At 38.7% G+C, this 25,114-nt stretch overlaps 1 protein-coding gene across 1 annotated transcript in view; it reads right to left on the minus strand.

The window, feature by feature from the left end:
• The window catches only part of ISCU (iron-sulfur cluster assembly enzyme), a 46,532-nt gene extending 33,519 nt beyond the window's left edge, over positions 1-13,013 (minus strand). The window contains exons 1-2 of the mRNA XM_053702146.1: positions 12,832-13,013; positions 1,760-1,873 (exon numbers count right to left, since the gene is read on the minus strand). Coding sequence (XP_053558121.1) covers positions 1,760-1,873; positions 12,832-12,921 — 204 coding nt within the window. The 5' untranslated portion in view covers positions 12,922-13,013. The remainder of the gene's footprint in view (positions 1-1,759; positions 1,874-12,831) is intronic.
• Between the last annotated feature and the right edge of the window lie 12,101 nt (positions 13,014-25,114).

Consider the following 25,114-nt stretch of genomic DNA (forward strand, 5'->3'; position numbering starts at 1 on the left):
ATACCCCAAAACATGCTTGTAGATTAAATCAAAATTTTTCTTTTGACACCTAAACTTCACTTCCTCCATGCACCGAAGGCAAAGAGAATGACTGAGGGTTGTGGGTAAGGGAGTGATGATACTTAGCAGTTTAACTGGGGTGCTATTTGCCTCCTCCTGCTGGCCAGGAGTGATATTCCCAACAGTAATTACTCAAGCCGTGGACTCACCATATCTTAGGAAAGAAAACATGATACTGTATATCTAACCCAAGGTTCCCTGGTGCATTGGCAACAATGGTATATATATCTATATATCAAGTATATTACTATTACTGTTGCTACTTTCTAAATATGTGATATGCATTTGTATATATGATAGCTACTTCATTGCAATCTTGTGCAATATCATCCTGATAATTATCTGTCAGATACAGGATCATCGGTAATTAAAGGGACAGTCAAGTATAAATTAAACTCATTATTCAGATAGGACTTTTAATTTTAATTGACTTTCCAATTTACTTTTATCATCAAATTTGCTTTTTTCTCTTGGTATTCTTAGTTTAAACTAAACATAGGTAGGCTCATATGCTAATTTCTAAGCCTTTGAGGGCTGCCTCTTATCACATGCTTTTTAAATCTCTTTTCAACACAAAGAGACAGAAAGTACACGTGGGCTATATAGATAACACTGTTCAGGCACAGGGAGTTATTTAAGATCTAGCACAACACAATGCTAACTGCAAGACAATAGATAATAAACAGTCACAGTCATGTGATCAGGGGGCTGGAAGAAGGTTCCTAGATACAAGGTAATCACAAAGGTAAAAAGTACATTAATATATCTGATGGTTATGCAAAACTGGGGAATGAGTAATAAAGGGATTATCCATCTTTAAAACATTAACAATTCTATGGTTGACTGTCCCTTTAAGGTCTATGAACACAGGTCTCTATTTTGCCTCCATACAGGTTACACTATATAGGCTTTCTTGCATACTTGGATTTTCTTGAAAAGTGCGTTATTGTTTACTACAGCTTCTCAATTTAACTGGGACTGATATTCATAATAATTTGCATTTGGAATATAATTTAATCTGTTTTAGTATTTCTCATTTCTGTTGGTTGTTCTCACAGTCTCTGCACTGGAATATTTTTTTACAAAGATTTTGTCAATATTTATTGATTTTATTCTAAGTATATATTATTGTAATAAATACATGTTTTAACATTTCTTTAGCTATACAGTTCTGTAATTTGTACTAGGAATTTTTTTGCTTGTTAGTAGACTACTCTTATAATATATACTTTACATTAAGCTCATTCCCTTTCTGTATATTGATGTTTTGCTTAAAGTGATAGCAAATCTTAACATTTTTGAAACACTAGATTTACTAGTGCAACAATTAAAAGGGGGCTTTTAGTCATGAAGTATAAAATACTTCATGCTGAAAGTTCCTTTGTCTACAGTATTCGCCTTGCTGAGCGCCTCATGCAGCCCACGGCAGAACACTATTTTGCAGTGAGGTGATCTTAGCCAATAGCATGCTAGCTATCCGGCATAATGCCAGCTGGCCGGCACAGGAATTGGCTAGGAAAAATTATTTTGCTAAGGGGTGGCCTGATGTGCTCAGCACGGCAAACTCTTCAGACAAATAAAGGAATTTTCAGCATGAAGTACTTTATACCCCTTTATTTGTTCCACCGGTAAATCCTAGTGTTTCACAAACACTAGGATTTACTATAATTTTATGCACATTTTGAAATAAAAAACATACTTGTAGCTTCATAACATCTCCACATGCTGGTGCGCCGACAAGACCTGTGCCAACATTTTTTGCATTCTTGTCAAGGGAACCTACATTTCGTGGATTCTCGTAGTGATCAACAACCTGTTAAGGAAAAAAAAAAAAATCATTGCAAGGATAAACTTCAACACTGTCTATACCGAAGGGCTAGACATTTTTTTTTTTTCAAAAGTAAGCTTTATTGAATGAACACATATATAATTACATCTTTTACATTTGAGATGAAACATAAAACCAAAGCGATCAAGATCGCCATATCAGATAAACATAAACATATCCTGGTAATAGGCTGATAAAGAGTTATAATATTACAATTGGCGTGTTCATTGTTTATCATTCCACTTTGCAATATGCCAAAAATACACATAAATTCCTGCGGTCGACAGCACCGGACCCAGGCATCCAATGGCCAAAAAAACAACAAGGCTGCTAATATAGTGTTAGATGCGGGTAAGTCCGGCAGTGCCAACCCCATAATGTCTCTGAAAATTTCAGTGGAAAAGATGATAAGAAAAAAATAGATTCAGGAAGCAGATGGGAAGATGAAAAAAGGGGAATGTTGGGTTAAGATAGTGTGGAGGTAAGAGGGAGGGGAAGAACAAGTATTGGGAGGTGGGGAGGAGAGGGGGGAAAAAAAAAAAAAAAAAAAAGGGGAGGGGGGGGAGGGTAAGGGAGGAATAAGTTCCAATGGTCACAGTAAATTTAAACTAAATAATCCAGATCTTTCATAAGTTTCGCCTCAACTGGCCACCCAGTCTCCAAAGTTTTCCCTGGCAGCTATATACCCCTACCCTCCCAGATCAAAATCATATATTCATGAGTCTCAAGTCTCCCAGTCTTTAGGTAATGGAACCTCTCCAGGCTCAAAAGATCCCAGACCACAGCCCTCCACTCCTCCAGGCTAGGTGTGTGTATTGATTTCCAATGTCTTGGTATGAGTCCTTTTGCACAGTTCAGCATTAGGAGGAACAAATGGCGTTTCGCGGCCATGACAATTTTAGGTAGTTCATGAAATATAAGATATTTAGGGTCTGGCGGTAGAATGATCTCCAGTAACCTGCTACACTCCCGAAACACCTCGTTCCAAAAGGGTTGTATATGAGGACACTGCCACCAGATATGTAGCATGGATCCCTCCTCCCCGCAGCCCCTCCAGCACTCACCACCTGTGTGTGGGTATATTTTTTTTAACCTCTGTGGGGTGAGGTACCAACGACTCAGAAATTTAAAATGTGTTTCTTGCAGTTTCATCGAGACCGACACATGTTTCGTTTTGCGAAACATGGATAACCATGCCTTGAGGTCAGGCTCAACGCCCAGTTCTTGTTGCCATGCTGTTATGTAAGAGGGGAGCGCATCGTCGCCCCCCCCCCAACAGCAATTTATACAGAATTGAAATGAGATGACGTGGTAGAGTTGGCGAGGTGCAAAGCACTTCAAATGGTGTTTTCTGTCTTTTCAGTAACTCTCTGTCACGCAGAGCACTGTAGTAATGATGGAACTGCATTGCCCTGAACCAAGAAGAAAACAAGTCACAATCCCATTCAGCCAGTTCCATATGTGACCTGATTTTGCCCCCCGACAATGCACCTGAAATCGCGGTCTCCGCTAGGGTATAGCAGGATCCCAGAGAGTAAGCTTTATTAGCTAATCCGTTATCTGGATATTCACGAACGGGCATCACAGGTGATATGGAGGTAGAGATATACGGTTTCACCTTAATTAAATTTATCCCATCTACACAACACGTCCTCAGAGGATACCGTGCGAGCCAAGCAGGGCGTTGGGCAGGGCTGATCCACGCAAGAGATCCCACGTTACCCCTACAGAGGATCTCCCTATCCAAGCTTTGTTGGGCGAAGGGCTAGACATTTTTTATCAAAATGAGGAGCCAGCTGCAAACTGTATTATGAGCAGGAAACTAGTTAAGAATACTCTAATAAAAAATAAGAGTCTGAATAAAATGATGACCAAAATCATGCAATTAATATATAACTAAAAAATGGCAATTAAAGCAAAAGCATGTCCTGGTAAAACGTGTCAATTTGTTGAAACACAATATTAGATACTTCTAACTATGGATTCATGTGCTATTCAAATAATAAAAAAAAAAAAAACATAATTTATGTAAGAACTTACCTGATAAATTCATTTCTTTCATATTAGCAAGAGTCCATGAGCTAGTGACGTATGGGATATACATTCCTACCAGGAGGGGCAAAGTTTCCCAAACCTCAAAATGCCTATAAATACACCCCTCACCACACCCACAATTCAGTTTAACGAATAGCCAAGAAGTGGGGTGATAAAAAAGTGCGAAAGCATATAAAATAAGGAATTGGAATAATTGTGCTTTATACAAAATCATAACCACCACAAAAAAAGGGCGGGCCTCATGGACTCTTGCTAATATGAAAGAAATGAATTTATCAGGTAAGTTCTTACATAAATTATGTTTTCTTTCATGTAATTAGCAAGAGTCCATGAGCTAGTGACGTATGGGATAATGACTACCCAAGATGTGGATCTTTCCACACAAGAGTCACTAGAGAGGGAGGGATAAAATAAAGACAGCCAATTCCTGCTGAAAATAATCCACACCCAAAATAAAGTTTAACGAAAAACAGAAGCAGAAGATTCAAACTGAAACCGCTGCCTGAAGTACTTTTCTACCAAAAACTGCTTCAGAAGAAGAAAATACATCAAAATGGTAGAATTTAGTAAAAGTATGCAAAGAGGACCAAGTTGCTGCTTTGCAGATCTGGTCAACCGAAGCTTCATTCCTAAACGCCCAGGAAGTAGATACTGACCTAGTAGAATGAGCTGTAATTCTCTGAGGCGGAATTTTACCCGACTCAACATAGGCAAGATGAATTAAAGATTTCAACCAAGATGCCAAAGAAATGGCAGAAGCTTTCTGGCCTTTCCTAGAACCGGAAAAGATAACAAATAGACTAGAAGTCTTACGGAAAGATTTCGTAGCTTCAACATAATATTTCAAAGCTCTAACAACATCCAAAGAATGCAACGATTTCTCCTTAGAATTCTTAGGATTAGGACATAATGAAGGAACCACAATTTCTCTACTAATGTTGTTGGAATTCACAACTTTAGGTAAAAATTCAAAAGAAGTTCGCAACACCGCCTTATCCTGATGAAAAATCAGAAAAGGAGACTCACAAGAAAGAGCAGATAATTCAGAAACTCTTCTAGCAGAAGAGATGGCCAAAAGGAACAAAACTTTCCAAGAAAGTAATTTAATGTCCAATGAATGCATAGGTTCAAACGGAGGAGCTTGAAGAGCTCCCAGAACCAAATTCAAACTCCAAGGAGGAGAAATTGACTTAATGACAGGTTTTATACGAACCAAAGCTTGTACAAAACAATGAATATCAGGAAGAATAGCAATCTTTCTGTGAAAAAGAACAGAAAGAGCAGAGATTTGTCCTTTCAAAGAACTTGCGGACAAACCCTTATCTAAACCATCCTGAAGAAACTGTAAAATTCTCGGTATTCTAAAAGAATGCCAAGAAAAATGATGAGAAAGACACCAAGAAATATAAGTCTTCCAGACTCTATAATATATCTCTCGAGATACAGATTTACGAGCCTGTAACATAGTATTAATCACGGAGTCAGAGAAACCTCTTTGACCAAGAATCAAGCGTTCAATCTCCATACCTTTAAATTTAAGGATTTCAGATCCTGATGGAAAAAAGGGCCTTGTGACAGAAGGTCTGGTCTTAACGGAAGAGTCCACGGTTGGCAAGAGGCCATCCGGACAAGATCCGCATACCAAAACCTGTGAGGCCATGCCGGAGCTACCAGCAGAACAAACGAACATTCCTTCAGAATCTTGGAGATTACTCTTGGAAGAAGAACTAGAGGCGGAAAGATATAGGCAGGATGATACTTCCAAGGAAGTGATAATGCATCCACTGCCTCCGCCTGAGGATCCCGGGATCTGGACAGATACCTGGGAAGTTTCTTGTTTAGATGGGACGCCATCAGATCTATTTCTGGAAGTTCCCACATTTGAACAATCTGAAGAAATACCTCTGGGTGAAGAGACCATTCGCCCGGATGCAACGTTTGGCGACTGAGATAATCCGCTTCCCAATTGTCTACACCTGGGATATGAACCGCAGAGATTAGACAGGAGCTGGATTCCGCCCAAACCAAAATTCGAGATACTTCTTTCATAGCCAGAGGACTGTGAGTCCCTCCTTGATGATTGATGTATGCCACAGTTGTGACATTGTCTGTCTGAAAACAAATGAACGATTCTCTCTTCAGAAGAGGCCAAAACTGAAGAGCTCTGAAAATTGCACGGAGTTCCAAAATATTGATCGGTAATCTCACCTCCTGAAATTCCCAAACTCCTTGTGCCGTCAGAGATCCCCACACAGCTCCCCAACCTGTGAGACTTGCATCTGTTGAAATTACAGTCCAGGTCGGAAGCACAAAAGAAGCCCCCTGAATTAAACGATGGTGATCTGTCCACCATGTTAGAGAGTGTCGAACAATCGGTTTTAAAGATATTAATTGAGATATCTTCGTGTAATCCTTGCACCATTGCTTCAGCATACAGAGCTGAAGAGGTCGCATGTGAAAACGAGCAAAGGGGATCGCGTCCGATGCAGCAGTCATAAGACCTAGAATTTCCATGCATAAGGCTACCGAAGGGAATGATTGTGACTGAAGGTTTCGACAAGCTGTAATCAACTTTAGACGTCTCTTGTCTGTTAAAGACAGAGTCATGGACACTGAATCCATCTGGAAACCCAGAAAGGTTACCCTTGTCTGAGGAATCAAAGAACTTTTTGGTAAATTGATCCTCCAACCATGATCTTGAAGAAACAACACAAGTTGATTCGTATGAGATTCTGCTAAATGTAAAGACTGAGCAAGTACCAAGATATCGTCCAAATAAGGAAATACCACAATACCCTGTTCTCTGATTACAGACAGCAGGGCACCGAGAACCTTTGTAAAAATTCTTGGAGCTGTAGCTAGGCCAAACGGCAGAGCCACAAATTGGTAATGCTTGTCCAGAAACGAGAATCTCAGGAACTGATAATGATCTGGATGAATCGGAATATGCAGATATGCATCCTGTAAATCTATCGTGGACATATAATTCCCTTGCTGAACAAAAGGTAAGATAGTCCTTACAGTTACCATCTTGAACGTTGGTATCCTTACATAACAATTCAATATTTTTAGATCCAGAACTGGTCTGAAAGAATTCTCCTTCTTTGGAACAATGAAGAGATTTGAATAAAACCCCATCCCCTGTTCCGGAACTGGAACTGGCATAATTACTCCAGTCAACTCTAGATCTGAAACACATTTCAGAAATGCTTGAGCTTTTACTGGATTTACTGGGACACGGGAAAGAAAAAATCTCTTTGCAGGAGGTCTCAACTTGAAACCAATTCTGTACCCTTCTGAAACAATACTCTGAATCCAAAGATTGTGAACAGAATTGATCCAAATTTCCTTGAAAAAACGTAACCTGCCCCCTACCAGCTGAGCTGGAATGAGGGCCGCACCTTCATGTGGACTTAGAAGCAGGCTTTGCCTTTCTAGCTGGCTTGGATTTATTCCAGACTGGAGATGGTCTCCAAACTGAAACTGCTCCTGAGGATGAAGGATCAGGCTTTTGTTCTTTGTTGAAACGAAAGGAACGAAAACGATTATTAGCCCTGTTTTTACCTTTAGATTTTTTATCCTGTGGTAAAAAAGTTCCTTTCCCACCAGTAACAGTTGAAATAATGGAATCCAACTGAGAACCAAATAATTTGTTACCCTGGAAAGAAATGGAAAGTAAAGTTGATTTAGAAGCCATATCAGCATTCCAAGTTTTAAGCCATAAAGCTCTTCTAGCTAAAATAGCTAGAGACATAAACCTGACATCAACTCTGATAATATCAAAAATCGCATCACAGATAAAATTATTAGCATGCTGAAGAAGAATAATAATATCATGAGAATCACGATGTGTTACTTGTTGCGCTAAAGTTTCCAACCAAAAAGTTGAAGCTGCAGCAACATCAGCCAAAGATATAGCAGGTCTAAGAAGATTACCTGAACACAGATAAGCTTTTCTTAGAAAGGACTCAATTTTCCTATCTAGAGGATCCTTAAACGAAGTACCATCTGACGTAGGAATAGTAGTACGTTTAGCAAGGGTAGAAATAGCCCCATCAACTTTAGGGATCTTGTCCCAAAATTCTAATCTGTCAGACGGCACAGGATATAATTGCTTAAAACGTTTAGAAGGAGTAAATGAATTACCCAAATTATCCCATTCTTTGGAAATTACTGCAGAAATAGCATTAGGAACAGGAAAAACTTCTGGAATAACCACAGGAGCTTTAAATACCTTATCTAAACGTTTAGAATTAGTATCAAGAGGACCAGAATCCTCTATTTCTAAAGCAATTAGAACTTCTTTAAGTAAAGAACGAATAAATTCCATTTTAAATAAATATGAAGATTTATCAGCATCAACCTCAGAGACAGAATCCTCTGAACCAGAGGAGTCATCAGAATCAGAATGATGATGTTCATTTAAAAATTCATCTGTAGGGAGAGAAGTTTTAAAAGATTTTTTACGTTTACTAGAAGGAGAAATAACAGACATAGCCTTCTTTATGGATTCAGAAACAAAATCTCTTATAGTATCAGGAACATTCTGCACCTTAGATGTTGAGGGAACTGCAACAGGCAATGGTACTTTACTAAAGGAAATATTATCTGCTTTAACAAGTTTGTCATGACAATCAATACAAACAACAGCTGGAGAAATAGCTACCAAAAGTTTACAGCAGATACACTTAGCTTTGGTAGATTCAGCACTTGACAGCGATTTTCCTGTAGTATCTTCTGGCTCAGATGCAACGTGAGACATCTTGCAATATGTAAGAGAAAAAACAACATATAAAGCAAAATTGATCAAATTCCTTAAATGACAGTTTCAGGAATGGGAAAGAATGCCAAAGAACAAGCTTCTAGCAACCAGAAGCAATAAAAAATGAGACTTAAATAATGTGGAGCCAAAAGTGACGCCCATATTTTTTCGCGCCAAATAAGACGCTCACATTATTTGGCGCCTAAATGCTTTTTGGCGCCAAAAATGACGCCACATCCGGAACGCCGACATTTTTGGCGCGAAATAACGTCAAAGAATGACGCAACTTCCGGCGACACGTATGACGCCGGAAACGGAAATAGAATTTTTGCGCCAAAAAAGTCCGCGCCAAGAATGACGCAATAAATGAAGCATTTTCAGCCCCCGCGAGCCTAACAGCCCACAGGGAAAAAGTCAAATTTTAAGGTAAGAAAAAATGGTCAAATCAAAATGCATTATCCCAAATATGAAACTGACTGTCTGAAAATAAGGAAAGTTGAACATTCTGAGTCAAGGCAAATAAATGTTTGAATACATATATTTAGAACTTTATAAACAAAGTGCCCAACCATAGCTTGGAGTGTCACAGAAAATAAGACTTGCTTACCCCAGGACACTCATCTACATATAGCAGATAGCCAAACCAGTACTGAAACGAGAATCAGCAGAGGTAATGGTATATATAAGAGTATATCGTCGATCTGAAAAGGGAGGTAAGAGATGAATCTCTACGACCGATAACAGAGAACCTATGAAATAGACCCCTTAGAAGGAGATCACTGCATTCAAATAGGCAATACTCTCCTCACATCCCTCTGACATTCACTGCACGCTGAGAGGAAAACCGGGCTCCAACTTGCTGCGGAGCGCATATCAACGTAGAATCTAGCACAAACTTACTTCACCACCTCCATCGGAGGCAAAGTTTGTAAAACTGAATTGTGGGTGTGGTGAGGGGTGTATTTATAGGCATTTTGAGGTTTGGGAAACTTTGCCCCTCCTGGTAGGAATGTATATCCCATACGTCACTAGCTCATGGACTCTTGCTAATTACATGAAAGAAAACACGCTTTATATAAACGGCTTTTACACCATTTGGCAAAATGGCTGGATACAGCAGGCAACAGATAATGTCGCAATAAAGATCTGTCTGATTTTGCTCCCTTATCGAATTTTACTACCTCAATGTGCACATGCGCATATTGTTTGGTAGCAAATTTCAATGGACAGCCTGATTATCCTAGTCTTCTTAAGGAGACATCGATGAACATGCATGCGTAGGTAAAGGTAGCAAATTTTGATGGTCTAACTTCATACAATCACATAATATTCCTACTAGCTTACATCATCATTGCCATGTGTGTCCTCAATCATATATAATTTTTATTAAACAGGCTGTATTGCATTTTTTAATCTTATATACACTATCAACACATATGGTTATGACGTACCCTATTAGGAAAGTAATGTGATTGTATTAAGGTAGACCGTTGAAATTTACCTTGAACTGTGCATGTCTGTGGACGCCGCTTTAACAATCAAGGCGAGGATAAGGCTGCCCGTCGAAATTTGCAACCGAACGATGTGCGCGTGCTTTTAATTACGTTATCACATTTGAGACATTCTTCTGAAACATATGTGGAGGGCGAATACGTGGTCTTGTCGTTATGCTACCCTCATTGAGTGCGCGCACACAGCACGTCACTGCATTCCACATGCTGTAAAGCCTTTCTGGGAAGCTCCCACCCTACCTGAGCAGAATGGTCTCCCCGGCTATTCCCACCTCCTATAACCTCCGATCCAGTACCAGCACATTATTTAGCTTGCCTCAATACAAAAAGAAAGCAGCTCGGTCCTCCTTTTCCTACAGAGCACCACAATTATGGAATGACCTCCTGCACACTTTCAAACGTTCCCCAAGCCTAATATCCTTTAAGAGATCCCTCTACATATCTCAAAACAGAATGCACCTGTCATGGTTGATTCAATATTTCCTACCTGTTCTATGGTAAAGTTTGCATATATTGTGTATTATTACCGTTTCTGTATTTTATTGTACCCTATTGTATCAATGCAATGTTTTGTGGACCCAAGACATACTTGAAAACGAGAGAAATCTCAATGTATCCTTCCTGGTAAAATATTTTATAAATAAGTGTAAAATGCGGTGATGTATGTATGCAATGAGAGGGGTAGCATGACGGCTAGCTAGCAAATAAGACGCTTTGTCTGCGAATGCATGCACACATTGAGGTAGAAAAATTTGATAAGGAAGCAAAATCCAATAGGACATCGGGGTTCTGCCGATTTTTGCTACCCTCTCATTGCACATGCGCGCACACACACATCACTGCATTTCACATATGTTGTAAAGCATGTGTGGAATACGTTGATGTATGTGTCCGACAGAGGGGTAGCAAAATTCGACAGCTAGCTATCAAATCGACACTGTCTGCGAATGTGCACACCCTTGATATGTAAATAAAATTAACTAAACAGTTTCTCCAAAAGAAATTTGCAGCTTAATATATCACAGTTAAAGGTTACTCCTAAATTCATTAAGTGATAGTAAATCCTAGCGTTGCCCAGTGGAATAAAGGGACTTTTTCATGATGCTGAAAGCTCCTTTATTTGTCTGAAGCGTTCGCTGCGCTGAGTGCCTCAGGCAGCCCATGGCAGAACGCTATTTTGCTGTGAAGTGATCTTAGCCAATATCATGCTAGCTATCCGGGATGGTGCCAGCTTGCCCGGACGGCTACTGGCTAAGAGGTGGAAACATCAACTCACAGAAAAATAGCATTCTGCCGCAGGCTGCCTGAGGAGTTCAGTGCTGAAAAGCTTCAGACAAATAAAGTAACTTTCAGCATGAAGTATGTTAAACTTCATGACTGAAAGTCCCCTTTAATTGTTCCACTGGTAAATCGCTACGATTTACTATCACGAAGTTAATGAATTTAAGAGTAACCATTGTGATATACGGAGTGGCAAATTACTGTTGGAAAAACAATTTAATTTTATTTACATATCAAGGGTGCGCTTGGCACGCAAAGCGTCGAGATTTGGTACCCCTATCAGTGCACATAAGCACACATACACCACTGCCTTCCACGCATGCTTTACAGCATATGTGGAATGCAGTGACGTAATGTGTGCACATGTGGGTAGCAAAACGGACAGAACACAGGCTGCTGGAAGATAAAAGGGACATGAAAACACTTTTTATTTCATGATTTAGAAAGAGCGTGCAATTTTAAACAACTTTCTAATTTACTTCTATTATCTAATGTGTTTCATTCTCTTGATATTCTTTGCTGAAAAGCATATCTAGATAGGCTCAGTAGCTGCTGATTGGCTCACCCATATGCATGTCTATTTCTTCAACAAAGGATATCTAAAAAATAAAACAAAATTAGATAATAGAAGTAAATATGAATGTTTAAAATTACATTCTCTAAATGAATCATGAAAAAAAAAAAAATTTTGTTTTAGTGTCCCTTTAAAGCCTTTATTTTTTTCTTCCAAAATACATATAATTCCACTACTCCCCATACTTGGATGTTTTCTAATTTCTCCGAGATCAAAATATTTCAATTGAAAACAAACAAGTCATCTGAAAATAAAACCATTCCATTATACCCGTATCTAATACATCACAGGTCAGGTCTAAGTAAGCAAACAAGTGGATATCGAATACTCCAGCATAAAAAAAAATTAAATATAAAAAAAAAAGAAAAAAAAAAAAAAAAAAAAAAAAAAAAAAAAAAAGAAGTATAGCTAATTTATGTTTGTATTTCATCGCTACATAAATCGGTTATCACCCTCAGATGACAAGGCTGCAATATATCTGTTCGAGCTCAGATAAGTTACTATCCTAAATTGAGAACCTCCTACCCCAATGTCACCTAATTGTGCAATGTTCCAGAACATACCCCACTGTCACATACACGCACAACACTAAACTAGCTAAAAACCTGCCAGTGTCTCCATACATCACGATAAGAGCATTACAATTCAGGCACATTTGCCCTCATGACAGCGCCTAATGCCCCTTACACATCCTCCCGTTGTTTTCGCAACTGCGTCACACACAAACTATCAGTCTACCCATGCCGCATTTTCTCAATACCTTTTTGTGATACGCAGCACACGGCACACGCAGTTCCGGAATACTGCACCGGTTCCACGCCGAGCAAAACAAGCGTCCTAAAGCTGACATCTCACTCTCTGCACCCGTAAAGTAAACTCAACAGAGGACACTACAACCCGTTAGCAGTATGGACAGCAGAAAACTAATGCGTGATGACGTCAAGTAGCACTAGCAACGTGGTCACATGACTTTATTTGGGTTTAGTTCTGGCGTGCTATCTGTTATGTTGTAACTTCCTGCCTGGTGTATTACGGTGTTATATAACACAATCAAAATGTTTATATGGTTACACAATACATGTTAACCCTGCTCGATTAATTAGGGGTTAATAGGGAGTCATGTTCTCAAAAAGTATAGGTTAACGTTAACGTCGATCAAACTACAAATTTGAGACAAAAATACTTCTCAAGTACTGTAGCATATTCTGCGAGTGAGATTATATGGGTTATATAGGAGTTGTTTACGGAATGACAATGTTGAATAAATAAATGGAATGCCTATAGATTTTAATGGGATGTAAAATTAAAAATGGTATATGTGATGACCTTAGCTATATAAACCCAGAATGTATGTTCATTTTTCTATTATGTTCTTTTATTTGTTATGTTTTGCAAGTTTCATTTGACTGGTAGTAAATGTAACTGATGCTGTTCCATAAGACCAAAGTAATATAAATACAATTCTAAATAAAATCATATATATATTAAATTCTCTTAGGCAGCAAAAAAAAAAAAAACAAGCTCAAACCACTGGTATAGCTATGTGAGCTCTGTATTTCATTAGCCTTTGCAGAGACAGTGCTAAATATTTTTATCTTAACCCCTTAATGACCACAGCACTTTTCCATTTTCTGTCCGTTTGGGACCAAGGCTATTTTTACATTTTTGCGGTGTTTGTGTTTAGCTGTAATTTTCCTCTTACTCATTTACTGTACCCACACATATTATATACCGTTTTTCTCGCCATTAAATGGACTTTCAAAATATACCATTATTTTCATCATATCTTATCATTTACTATAAAAGAAAATATAAAATATGAGGAAAAAATGGAAAAAAAACACTTTTTCTAACTTTGTCCCCCAAAATCTGTTACACATCTACAACCACCAAAAAACACCCATGCTAAATAATTTCTAAATTTTGTCCTGAGTTTAGAAATACCCAATGTTTACATGTTCTTTGCTTTTTTTTGCAAGTTATAGGGCAATAAATATAAGTAGCACTTTGCTATTTCCAAACCACTTTTTTTCAAAATGAGCGCTAGTTACATTGGAACCCTGATATCTTTCAGGAATCCCTGAATATCCATTGACATGTATATATTTTTTTTTAGAAGACATCCCAAAGTATTGATCTAGGCCCATTTTGGTATATTTCATGCCACCATTTCACCGCCAAATGCGATCAAATAAAAAAAATTGTTCACTTTTTCACAAATTTTTTCACAAACTTTAGGATTCTCACTGAAATTATTTACAAACAGCTTGTGCAATTATGGCATAAATGGTTGTAAATGCTTCTCTGGGATCCCCTTTGTTCAGAAATAGCAGACATATATGGCTTTGACGTTGCTTTTTGGTAATTAGAAGGCCGCTAAATGCCACTGCGCACCATGCGTGTATTATGCACAGCAGGGAAGGGGTTAATAAGGGAGCATGTAGGGAGCTTTTTGGGGTAATTTTAGCTTTAGTGTAGTAGACAACCCAAAGTATTGATCTACGCCCATTTTGGTATATTTCATGCCACCATTTCACCGCCAAATGCGATCAAATAAAGAAAAACGTTAAATTTTTCAAAATTTTAGATTTCTCACTGAAATCATTTACAAACATTTTGTGCAATTATGGCACAAATGGTTGTAAATGCTTCTCTGGGGTCTCCTTTGTTCAAAAATAGCAGACATATATGGATTTGGTGTTGCTTTTTGGTAATTAGAAGGCCGCTAAATGCCACTGCGCACAACACGTGAATTATGCCCAGCAATGAAGGGGTTAATTAGGTAGCTTGTATGGAGTTTGCAGGGTTAATTTTAGCTTTAGTGTAGAGATCAGCTTCCCACCTGACACATCAGACCCCCTGATCCCTCCCAAAGAGCTCTCTTTCCTCCCCCACCCCAAAAATTGTCCCTGCCATCTTAAGTACTGGCAGAAAGTCTGCCAGTACTAAAATAAAAGGTATCCTTTTTTTATATATATAGCATATTTACATATGCTGCTGTGTAAGATTCCCCCCTTAGCCCCCAACCTCCCTGATCCCCCCCAATACAGCTCTCTAACCCTCCCCCTCTGCCTTATTGGGGGCCATCTTGGGTACTGGCAGCTGTCTGCCAGTACCCAGTTTGCATGTAAAAATGTCTATTTTTTTTTTATTTTTGTTTTTTCTGCAGTGTAGCTTCCCCCCCCCCCCCCCAAGACTAATCCCCCACCCCCTCCCAGATCCCTTAGATTACTTTATTCAGGGATTTTATCCCTCCTTTCTCCCCATAATAAAAAAACCCTTTCTGTAGTGTAAGTGGTTCCCACCCGCTCCCTCCCCGTGCACGCGCCCGCCCACCACCCCCCGTGCACGCGCGCGCCCGTGCGCGCCCCCGGCGATACCGCCCCCGATCCCGCCCCCCTCTTTTACCAAGAAGCCATCGATGGCCGCCCACCCACCTCCCACTTCAGCTCCCACCCACCAACGAATGCGGCCATCGATGTCCGGTGCAGAGAGGGCCACAGAGTGGCTCTCTCTGCACCGGAGGGGTAAAAAATGTTATTGCAGGATGCCTCAATATCGAGGCATCCTGCAATAACCGGAAAACAGCTGGAAGTGATCAGGATCGCTTCCAGCTGCTTTCCACACTGAGGACGTGCAGGGTACGTTCTCAGGCGTTAACTGCCTTTTTTCTGAGGACGTACCCTGCACGTCCTCAGTCGTTAAGGGGTTAAAGGGACAGTCTAGGCCAAAATAAACTTTCATGATTCAGATAGAGCATGTAATTTTAAACAATTTTCCAATTTACTTTTATCACCAATTTTGCTTTGTTCTCTTGGTATTCTTAGTTGAAAGCTTAACCTAGGAGGTTCATATGCTAATTTCTTAGACCTTGAAGCCCATCTCTTTTCAGATGCATTTTAACAGTTTTTCACCACTAGAGGGTGTTAGTTCACGTATTTCATATAGATAACACTGTGCTTGTGCACGTGAAGTTATCTGGGAGCAGGCACTGATTGGCTAGACTGCAAGTCTGTCAAAAGAACTGAAAAAGGGGCAGTTTGCAGAGGCTTAGCTACAAGATAATCACAGAGGTTAAAAGTATATTATTATAACTGTGTTGGTTATGCAAAACTGGGGAATGGATAATAAAGGTATTATCTATCTTTTAAAACAATAAAAATTCTGGTGTAGACTGTCCCTTTAAAGGGCCATAATACCCAAATGTTCAAACACTTGAAAGTGATGCAGCATAGCTGTAAAAAGCTGACTAGAAAATATCTCCTGAACATCTCTATGTAAAAAAGAAAGATATTTTACCTCAAAAGTTCCTCAGTAGCCACCTCCCATATTAAAGGATTTCTAAGCAGCATTTTAGTGTGTCTGTCCTGGGACATCTTAGGGGATGAGCCTTGTGAACTCTCATATTATTTCACCAATCAGGTAAAGGAAGCTTACTATGAAATCTCATGAGAGTTAAGTCAAATCTCATGAGATCACAGTAAGGGTTCATGACCTCAGCACTGCTGATGCTGATTGGCTGCTGTTCATTTCTTCATTTTTTTTATTTTTACCTGCAGCTGGGAGCAGGTGAAGTATAACTTTTTACACAGAACTTACTCTGCTGAGCTGAGGAGATTGTGAGGTAAAATATCTTCCTTTTTTATATAGAGATGCTCAGGTGATATTTTCCTGTCAGCTTTTTACAGTTATACTGCATCAGTTTCAAGTGATTTAGCATATGAGTATTATGTCCCTTTAATTGGGCATTTAATAATAGATTCTTTAAAACTGCTCTCTGCATTCCCCATTAATATTCTAGATTCTGGCTTTTAAAGTCAGCAAAAATGCACAGTAACACAAGCTACACATATACATGCATTGTTTTACACACACTCAAATACACAGAAGCACACTACATAGCTTACACTTATACATGCAGACACACACACTAGCACTACATAGCATACAATTACACATGCAGACACACACTACATAGTATACACTTATACATGCAAACCCCCCAACTGTCACGATTTTCGCTGGACAGTCCCGATTTTAGGGGGTCTGTCCCACTGTCCCGGGTTGCTAGCCATCTGTCCCGCATTGCCCCATGCATTTAAAAAATAATAATTCTGTTGGGCACATACTCAGAAGCAGCTGGCTTTTCTCTCCCATGGTTATATACCTGTTAGATTCCTTGTGGAAAAGTATTTTTATACGATGAGCAGTGCTAACACCAGGGTAACGAACAGTGGCAGCCTCAGACTGTCAGCTAATGTGCTTGCCAACCCCAGGACCCCATACAATGAGTTACAGATACCCATATATGATGTAGTGTGTGTGTCTATCTGTATCTATAAGTATGTATGCAGTGCTTCACCTCTCATATGGGCAAAAATATATATATTTTTTATTGGCTTTAAAAAAAAAATTGTATTTTTTTTCCCCCAGCATTTTTTTCCCCACAGCTACATGTTGTTCAATGGAGAGGCACAAGCAGGTCTGCCCACCATTACACAACATGCTGCACCACCTACTGGATGAAAGTGGTTAAGATCATTGCATGGCCCATTAACTGCTTATTTGAGGCAGTCCTATTTGGGCTGAACCAATCCAGTGAGAGGCATTAGTAAGTGGACCTTAGGCTTGGGGCTGGATGTTAAATCATATAAAACAAAACAAAAACGGAAAAAAACAACTTTCATATATTTTGTTGCTGTCCTGTAAACCTGCTAGCTTTTCTAAAGTGAAAAAGAGAGTTCTGTTCTTCCCCTTTAAGTGCAGTGGAATGTGCCACTGTCACTTCCTGAATCCTTACAGAGCAGGAAGAGAGGCAGAGAGAGCAGTGTTTTAGCCACATCTTATTAAAGTAAGATTACAGTGTCCCTTTAAAAATGTGTATGATTGTGTCTCTCTCTCTCTCTAACCCTCTGTGTGTGATTGTGTCTCTCTCTTTCTCTCTCTCTAACCCTCTGTGTATGATTGTGTCTCTCTTTCTCTCTCTCTAACACTCTGTATGTGATTGTGTCTGTCTCTCTCTCTCTCTCTCTAACACTCTGTATGTGATTGTGTCTCTTTCTCTCTCTCTCTAACCCTCTGTGTGTGATTGTGTGTCTCTATCTCTCTCTCACCCTCTGTGAGTGATTGTGTCTCTCTCTCTCTCTCTCTAACCCTCTGTGTGTGATTGTGTCTCTCTCTCTCTTACCCTCTGTGTGTGATTGTGTCTCTCTCTCTCTTTCTCTCTCTCTAACCCTCTGTGTGTGATTGTGTCTCTCTCTCTCTAACCCTCTGTGTCTCTCTCCCCTGTCTCTCTCTCCCTCTCCCCCCAAGTGCTTTTCTGTGTTTCTGTCTACCTTTTATTTATTTAATTAATGAATTGGTAGTGCCATCTGATGGTGTGGCTTTATTTAAAGGGGTGGGGTCAAGCGCCCCACCATCTTTAAATTTCACCAGCCGCCACTGGATCAAGACATTTTTATATTTACTGAATAATGAAAGAATCTATAAGCATAATTTGCAGCATTAAAGTAAAAAGTATGTTTTAATCATATTTTAATGGGCATGGATTTCTAGATCTCATAATCAGAGCAAGCATTGTGTTATCTGGCAAGAGTTTCTGTTACAATCCTTTTAGACTAAAATAAGATGTTTACTAAGTTGACCAGTTTTCCAAGACACCATTTAAAGGGACATGAAACCCATATGAAACCCATATGCAATTTTAAATAACTTTCCAATTTACATCTAATATCTAATTTGCTTCATTCTTTTGATATCCTTTGTTGAAAATCATATCTAAATATGCTCAGTAGCTGCTGATTGGTTGCTGCACATAGATACCTCATGTGATTGGCTCACCCATGTGCATTGCTATCTCTTCAACAAAGGATATCTAAAGAATGAAGGCGTATCCTAGCCACTGCCTCACCAGCCTCTGACGTCACTGCACGTCACTGGTGTATCTGTATGTATACGTGTATGCTATGTAGTGTGTGTGTGTATCTATGTATAAGTGTATGCTATGTAGTGTGTGTGTATCTGCCTGTATAAGTGTATGATATGTAGTGTGTGTGTATCTGCCTGTATAAGTGTATGATATGATGTAGTGTGTGTGTCTATCTGTATCTATAAGTATGTATGTGTGTGTATTTGCATGTATAAGTGTAAGCTGTGTTGTGTGTGTATCTATGTATAAGTGTGTGTGTCTGTGTATCTGCATGTATAAGTGTATGCTATGTAGTGTGTGTGTGTCTGCATGTGTAAGTGTATGGTATGTAGTGTGTGTGTATCTGCATGTGTAAGTGTATGCTATGTAGTGTGTGTGTATCTGTCTGTGTAAGTGTATGCTATGTAGTGTGTTACTGTGCATTTTTGCTAACTTTAAAGGCCAGAATCTAGAATATTAATGAGGAAAGAAGAAAGCAGTTTTAAAGAATCTATTATTAAATGTCCAATTAAGATAAAAAAAAATATTTAGCACTGTCTCTGCAAAGGTTAATTAAATACAGAGCTCACATAGCTATACCAGTGGTTTGAGCTTGTGTTTGATTTGCTGCCTAAGAGTATTAAAAGGGCAATAAGTACAAGTAGCACTTTGCTATTTTCAAACCATTTAAAAAAAAACAAAAAAAAAAAAACGATAGTTACATTGTAACAATGATTTCTGTCAGGAATCCCAGAATAACCCTTCACATGTATATCTATTTTTTAATAAACAACCCAAAGTATTGATCTAGGCACATTTTGGTATATTTCATGCCACCATTTCACTGCCAAATGCGATCAAATAAAAACATTTGTTAACTTTTTCTCAAACTTTAGGTTTCTCACTAGAATTGTTTACAAACAGCTCGTGCAATTATGGCACAAATGGTTGTAAATGCTTCTCTGGGATCCCCTTTGTTCAGAAACAGCAGACATTTATGGCTTTGGCATTATTTTTTGGTAATTAGAAGGACGCTAAATGCTCCTGCACACTATACTTGTATTATGCCCAGCAGTGAAGGGGTTAATTAGGGAGCTTGTAGGAAACTTGTAGGGTTAATTTAAGATTTAGTGTAGTGTAGTAGACAACCCAAAGTATTGATCTAGGCCCATTTTGGTATATTTGATGCCACCATTTCACCACCAAATGCGATCAAATAAAAAAAATGTTCAATTTGTCACAAAGTTTAGGTTTCATACTGAAATTATTTACAAACAGCTTGTGCAATTATGGCACAAATGGTTGTAAATGCTTCTCTGGGATCCCCTTTTTTCAGAAATAGCAGACATATATGGCTTTGGCATTGCTTTTTGGTAATTAGAAGGCCGCTAAATGCCGCTGCGCGCCACACTTGTATTATGTCTAGCAGTGAAGGGGTTAATTAGGTAGCTTGTAGGGTTAATTTTAGCTTTAGTGTAGAAATCAGCATCCCACCTGACACATCCCACCCCCTGATCCCTCTCAAACAGCTCTCTTCCCTCCGCCACCCCACAATTGTCCCCGCCATCTTAAGTACTGGCAGAAAGTCTGCCAGTACTAAAATAAAAGGCTTTTTTTTAAAAATTTTAATTAGCCCCCTTAGCCCCCAACCTCCCTGATCCCCCCAAACAGCTCTCTAACCCTCCCCCTCTACCTTATTGGTTGACCATCTTGGGTACCTGGGAGCTGTCTGCCAGTACCCAGTTTGCCATTCAAGTAGGTATTTTTTATTTATTTTTTAATATAAAAGCTATTTTTCTGTAGTGTAGCTGCCCCCTCCAAAAACTACCCACCACCCTTTCCTAGACCCCTTAGATGTAATTTCCCCCCTCCTTTCTCCCGCACCCGTGCGCCCACCTGCCCTGCCCCCCGTACATGCACACGTGCCCGTGCGCACTCCCGACACTCCCACACAGGATCCCGCCTCCCTCTGATGAAGTTCCACCATCGATGGCCGCCCACACGCCTCCCTGCAATGGCTCGCACCCACCAACGATCGACACATTGATGGCCGATGCAGAGAGGGCCACAGAGTGGCTCTCTGCATCGGATGCCTAAAAAATGTTATTGCAGGATGCCTCAATATTGAGGCATCACTGCAATAACATAAAAGCGATCAGGATCGCTTCCACCGCTTGAAACCCCTGACGATGTACAGGGTGCATCGTTGGTCGATAACAACCGTTTTTTGTACAAAGTACCATCGTTGGTCATTAAGGGGTTGTATGTATGTATTGGGTACTTGTAAAGCGCGGCTAATCACCCGTAAGGGTCTCAAGGCGCTGCTCATTTTATCAACCTCGGAAGGATGAAAGGCTGAGTGGACCTCGCCGGGGGTCGAACCTGCAACCCTTGGGCTGCTACAGAGCTCAGGCACAGTGCCTTAGCATGCTGAGCTATCTGTCCGGGTTAAGGGGTTAATATACATCAGTACTGTATAAATGTGTGTGTGTATATATATATATATATATACTGTATTTAAGTTCTAGATTATATATATATATATATATATATATATATATATATATATATATATATATATATATATATATATCATGTCTAGCACATGCTACTGTATTGATATTTAAAATGTTTGACAAACTATGTTCAGAATAAATTACATGTTTATTCAGATATCCAATGTATAAAAGGTTCTGAGTTGACTGGTACATACTTAATAAATAATATCATAAAAATATATTTGATAAGGAATATATATTAAATAGTCAATAAAAATAAAATATTTATATCTATCATAATTAATCTATTAACATGTATGTGCATGATATAAATATGTAGAGGAAGTGTATCAAAATATTACATGAAATTATAGCATTAATATATCCTAATCAAATTATTAATATAAAATATTAAATTGAATTAATTAATCTCCAGGTATCAATATAGCTCTCATAATACATCTCTTGAGATATACCATAACTAGGAAATTCTATGGACCATACATTGAATATATATATATACAGTATGTCTCATTAAACAGCACACAGACAGAAATGCCTCAGAACTGACAAGGGTGGAACAGCATCCAAACAACCGCATATTTGAACATTTATACTGCGCTGTTTTGAACTTTAGGATTTTGTTTGGATGCTGTTCCACCCTTGTCAGTTCTGAGGCATTTCTGTCTGTGTGACATACACCTTTCTGTTTGCCAATATCATATATATTACCTCCTTGGGGCGAAATTACGTATACGGCGCAAGCTTCAGCGTAACTCGCAAGCTTCAGCGTAACTGCTGAAATCTGCGCTGCTTGTAATTTCACCTCGCCCTTCGGGGAATCACATAAACCCCGCCAGCAATTCATAAAGTGCCGTAAGTCGGATAAACTAGTGATGTCCAGAAATGTGCTGAAATACAAATTTCTGGAGTCGCCAGTGACTTACGGCACTTTAGAAACTGCCGGCGCCTAAGAAAATAAAAAAAAAATCAAATATCCCGTAAAAGTCTAACACGCCTCCCAAAATAAAGCAGACACGTCAAAACCCCTGTATCCGCCATCACTCCCATATCGGAACTAATAATAAATGTATTAACCCCTAAAACCGACAACCCCCACAACACAATATGCCTAATTAAACTATTAACCCCTAATCCGCCATTCACCCACATCGCAATCTACATAATAAAAGTAAAACTACATAGTAAAATCCACATCATAATAAACTTAATTAATCTATTAACCCCTAAACCGCCAAACCCCCACATCGAAATAAACCTAATTAATCTATTAACCCCTAAACCACCAAACCCCCACATCGCAATAAACCTAATTTAATTACTAAGCCCCCTAAGCTAACACCCTCTAAATTAACCCCAAATTACATAAAATTAATAAAATACTAAATTACAATTAAAATAAAAAATCCTAATAGTATTAAAAAAAAAAAAACTAAGATTAAAATAAAATAATCTAAAATTACAAAAAATAAAAAAGTCTAACATTACAGAAAATAATAAACCAAATTATCAAAAATAAAAAAAAATTAAACCTAATCCCTTTGAAAATAAAAAAGGGCCCCCAAAATAAAACCACCCCCTAATCTAATACTAAACTACCAATAGCCCTTAAAATCAGCCAATAGGATTTCAGTAGCTCTCATCCTATTGGCTAATTTGAATTTGAAGATTCAAATCAGCCAATAGGAGTGCAAGTTACCCCATATTTAAACGCGTATCTTGAATTCAATTCTCAGTGTGCGGCGGTGATTGTACAAAGAGGATCTCCACGCTCAATGGCTCCTCCTCTGTTCCGCGCTCATCTCCGCATCGGCTTAGTCCTGGATAAAGATAGAAGACGTCGCCGCGATGGAAGGAGATATCGCCGCTTGGAAGAAGACTTTCTCCGCCGGACATCAGGAACGGTGAGTACCTATTTGGGGGTTAGAGTTAGGATTTTTTTTTTTTTTGGGTTGGGTTTGTTTTTTTTAGAATAAGGATTTTAACGGGCCTGTAAAAGAGCTGAATGCCCTTTTAAGGGCAGTAAAAGAGCTAAATGCCCCTTTAAGGTCAATGCCCATACAAATGCCCCTTTTGGGGCAATGGGTAGCTTAGGTTTTTTAGTGTTAGTTTTTTTATTTCGGGGGGTTTGGTGGGTTTACTGTTAGGGGGGACTTAGATTTTTTTTTAATGCAAAAGAGCTGTTTAACTAAGGGCAATGCCCTACAAAAAGCCCCTTTAAGGGCTATTGGTAGTTTAGTATTGGATTAGGGGGTGTTTTTATTTTGGGGGCTTTTTTTATTTTCATAGGGATTAGGTTTAATTTTTTTATTTTTGATAATTTGGTTTATTATTTTCTGTAATATTAGACTTTTTTTTGTAATTTTAGATTAAATAAAATTTACGGCTACATTACGAGTTTTGCGCTAAACTGAAAAAGCAGCGTTAACAGGTCCTAACGCTGCTTTTTCACTACTGCTGCTATTACAAGTCTTGCAGGTTTAGGGGCACCGCACACTTCTTTGGCCTTACCGAAAAACGACTTACGTAAACTTCGTAAACCCTTTTTTCTATGGGACTTCCATAGCGCTGGTATTACGAGTCTGTCCTGGGAGGCCAAAAAGTGAGCGGTACACCCTCTACCTCCAATTTTCCTGATGCATTCTAAAGTCAGTAGTTATGAGTTTTACACTACAACACCGTAGAATAAAACTCATAACTAAAGTGCTAAAAAGTACACTTACACCCATAAACTACCTATTAACCCCTAAACCGAGGCCCTCCCGCATTGCAAACATTATAATAAAAATTTTAACCCCTAATCTGCCGCTCCGGACATCGCCGCCACTATAATAAACATTTTAACCCCTAAACCGTCGCACTCCCACCTCGCAAACACTAGTTAAATATTATTAACCCCTAATCTGCCTCCCCTAACATCGCCGCCACCTACATTATACTTATTAACCCCTAATCTGCCGTCCCCAACGTCGCCACCTCTATATTAAATGTATTAACCCCTAAATCTAACCCTAACACCCCCTAACTTAAATATAATTTAAATAAATCTAAAGAAAATTACTATAATTAACTAAATTATTCCTATTTAAAACTAAATACTTACCTATAAAATAAACCCTAAGCTAGCTACAATATAACTAATAGTTACATTGTAGCTAGCTTAGGGTTTATTTTTATTTTAAAGGCAAGTTTGTATTTATTTTAACTAGGTAGAATAGTTATTAAATAGTTATTAACTATTTAATAACTACCTAGCTAAAATAAATACAAATTGACCTGTAAAATAAAACCTAACCTAAGTTACACTAACACTACACTACAATTAAATAAATTAACTAAATTAAATACAATTAAATTAATTAAATTAACTAAATCACACAAAAAAACACTAAATTACAGAAAATAAAAAACAAATTACAGATCTTTAAACTAATTACACCTAATCTAATAGCCCTATCAAAATAAAAAAAAATAAAAAATTAAAAAAAAACCCTAGCCTAAACTAAACTATCAATAGCCCTTAAAAGGGCCTTTTGCGGGGCATTGCCCCAAAGTAATCGTCTCTTTTACCTGTAAAAAAAAAAAATACAAACAACCCCCCCAACAGTAAAACCCAC

The sequence above is a fragment of the Bombina bombina genome, chromosome 2 (genome assembly GCF_027579735.1).
Source record: "Bombina bombina isolate aBomBom1 chromosome 2, aBomBom1.pri, whole genome shotgun sequence".
Taxonomy (NCBI): domain Eukaryota; kingdom Metazoa; phylum Chordata; class Amphibia; order Anura; family Bombinatoridae; genus Bombina; species Bombina bombina.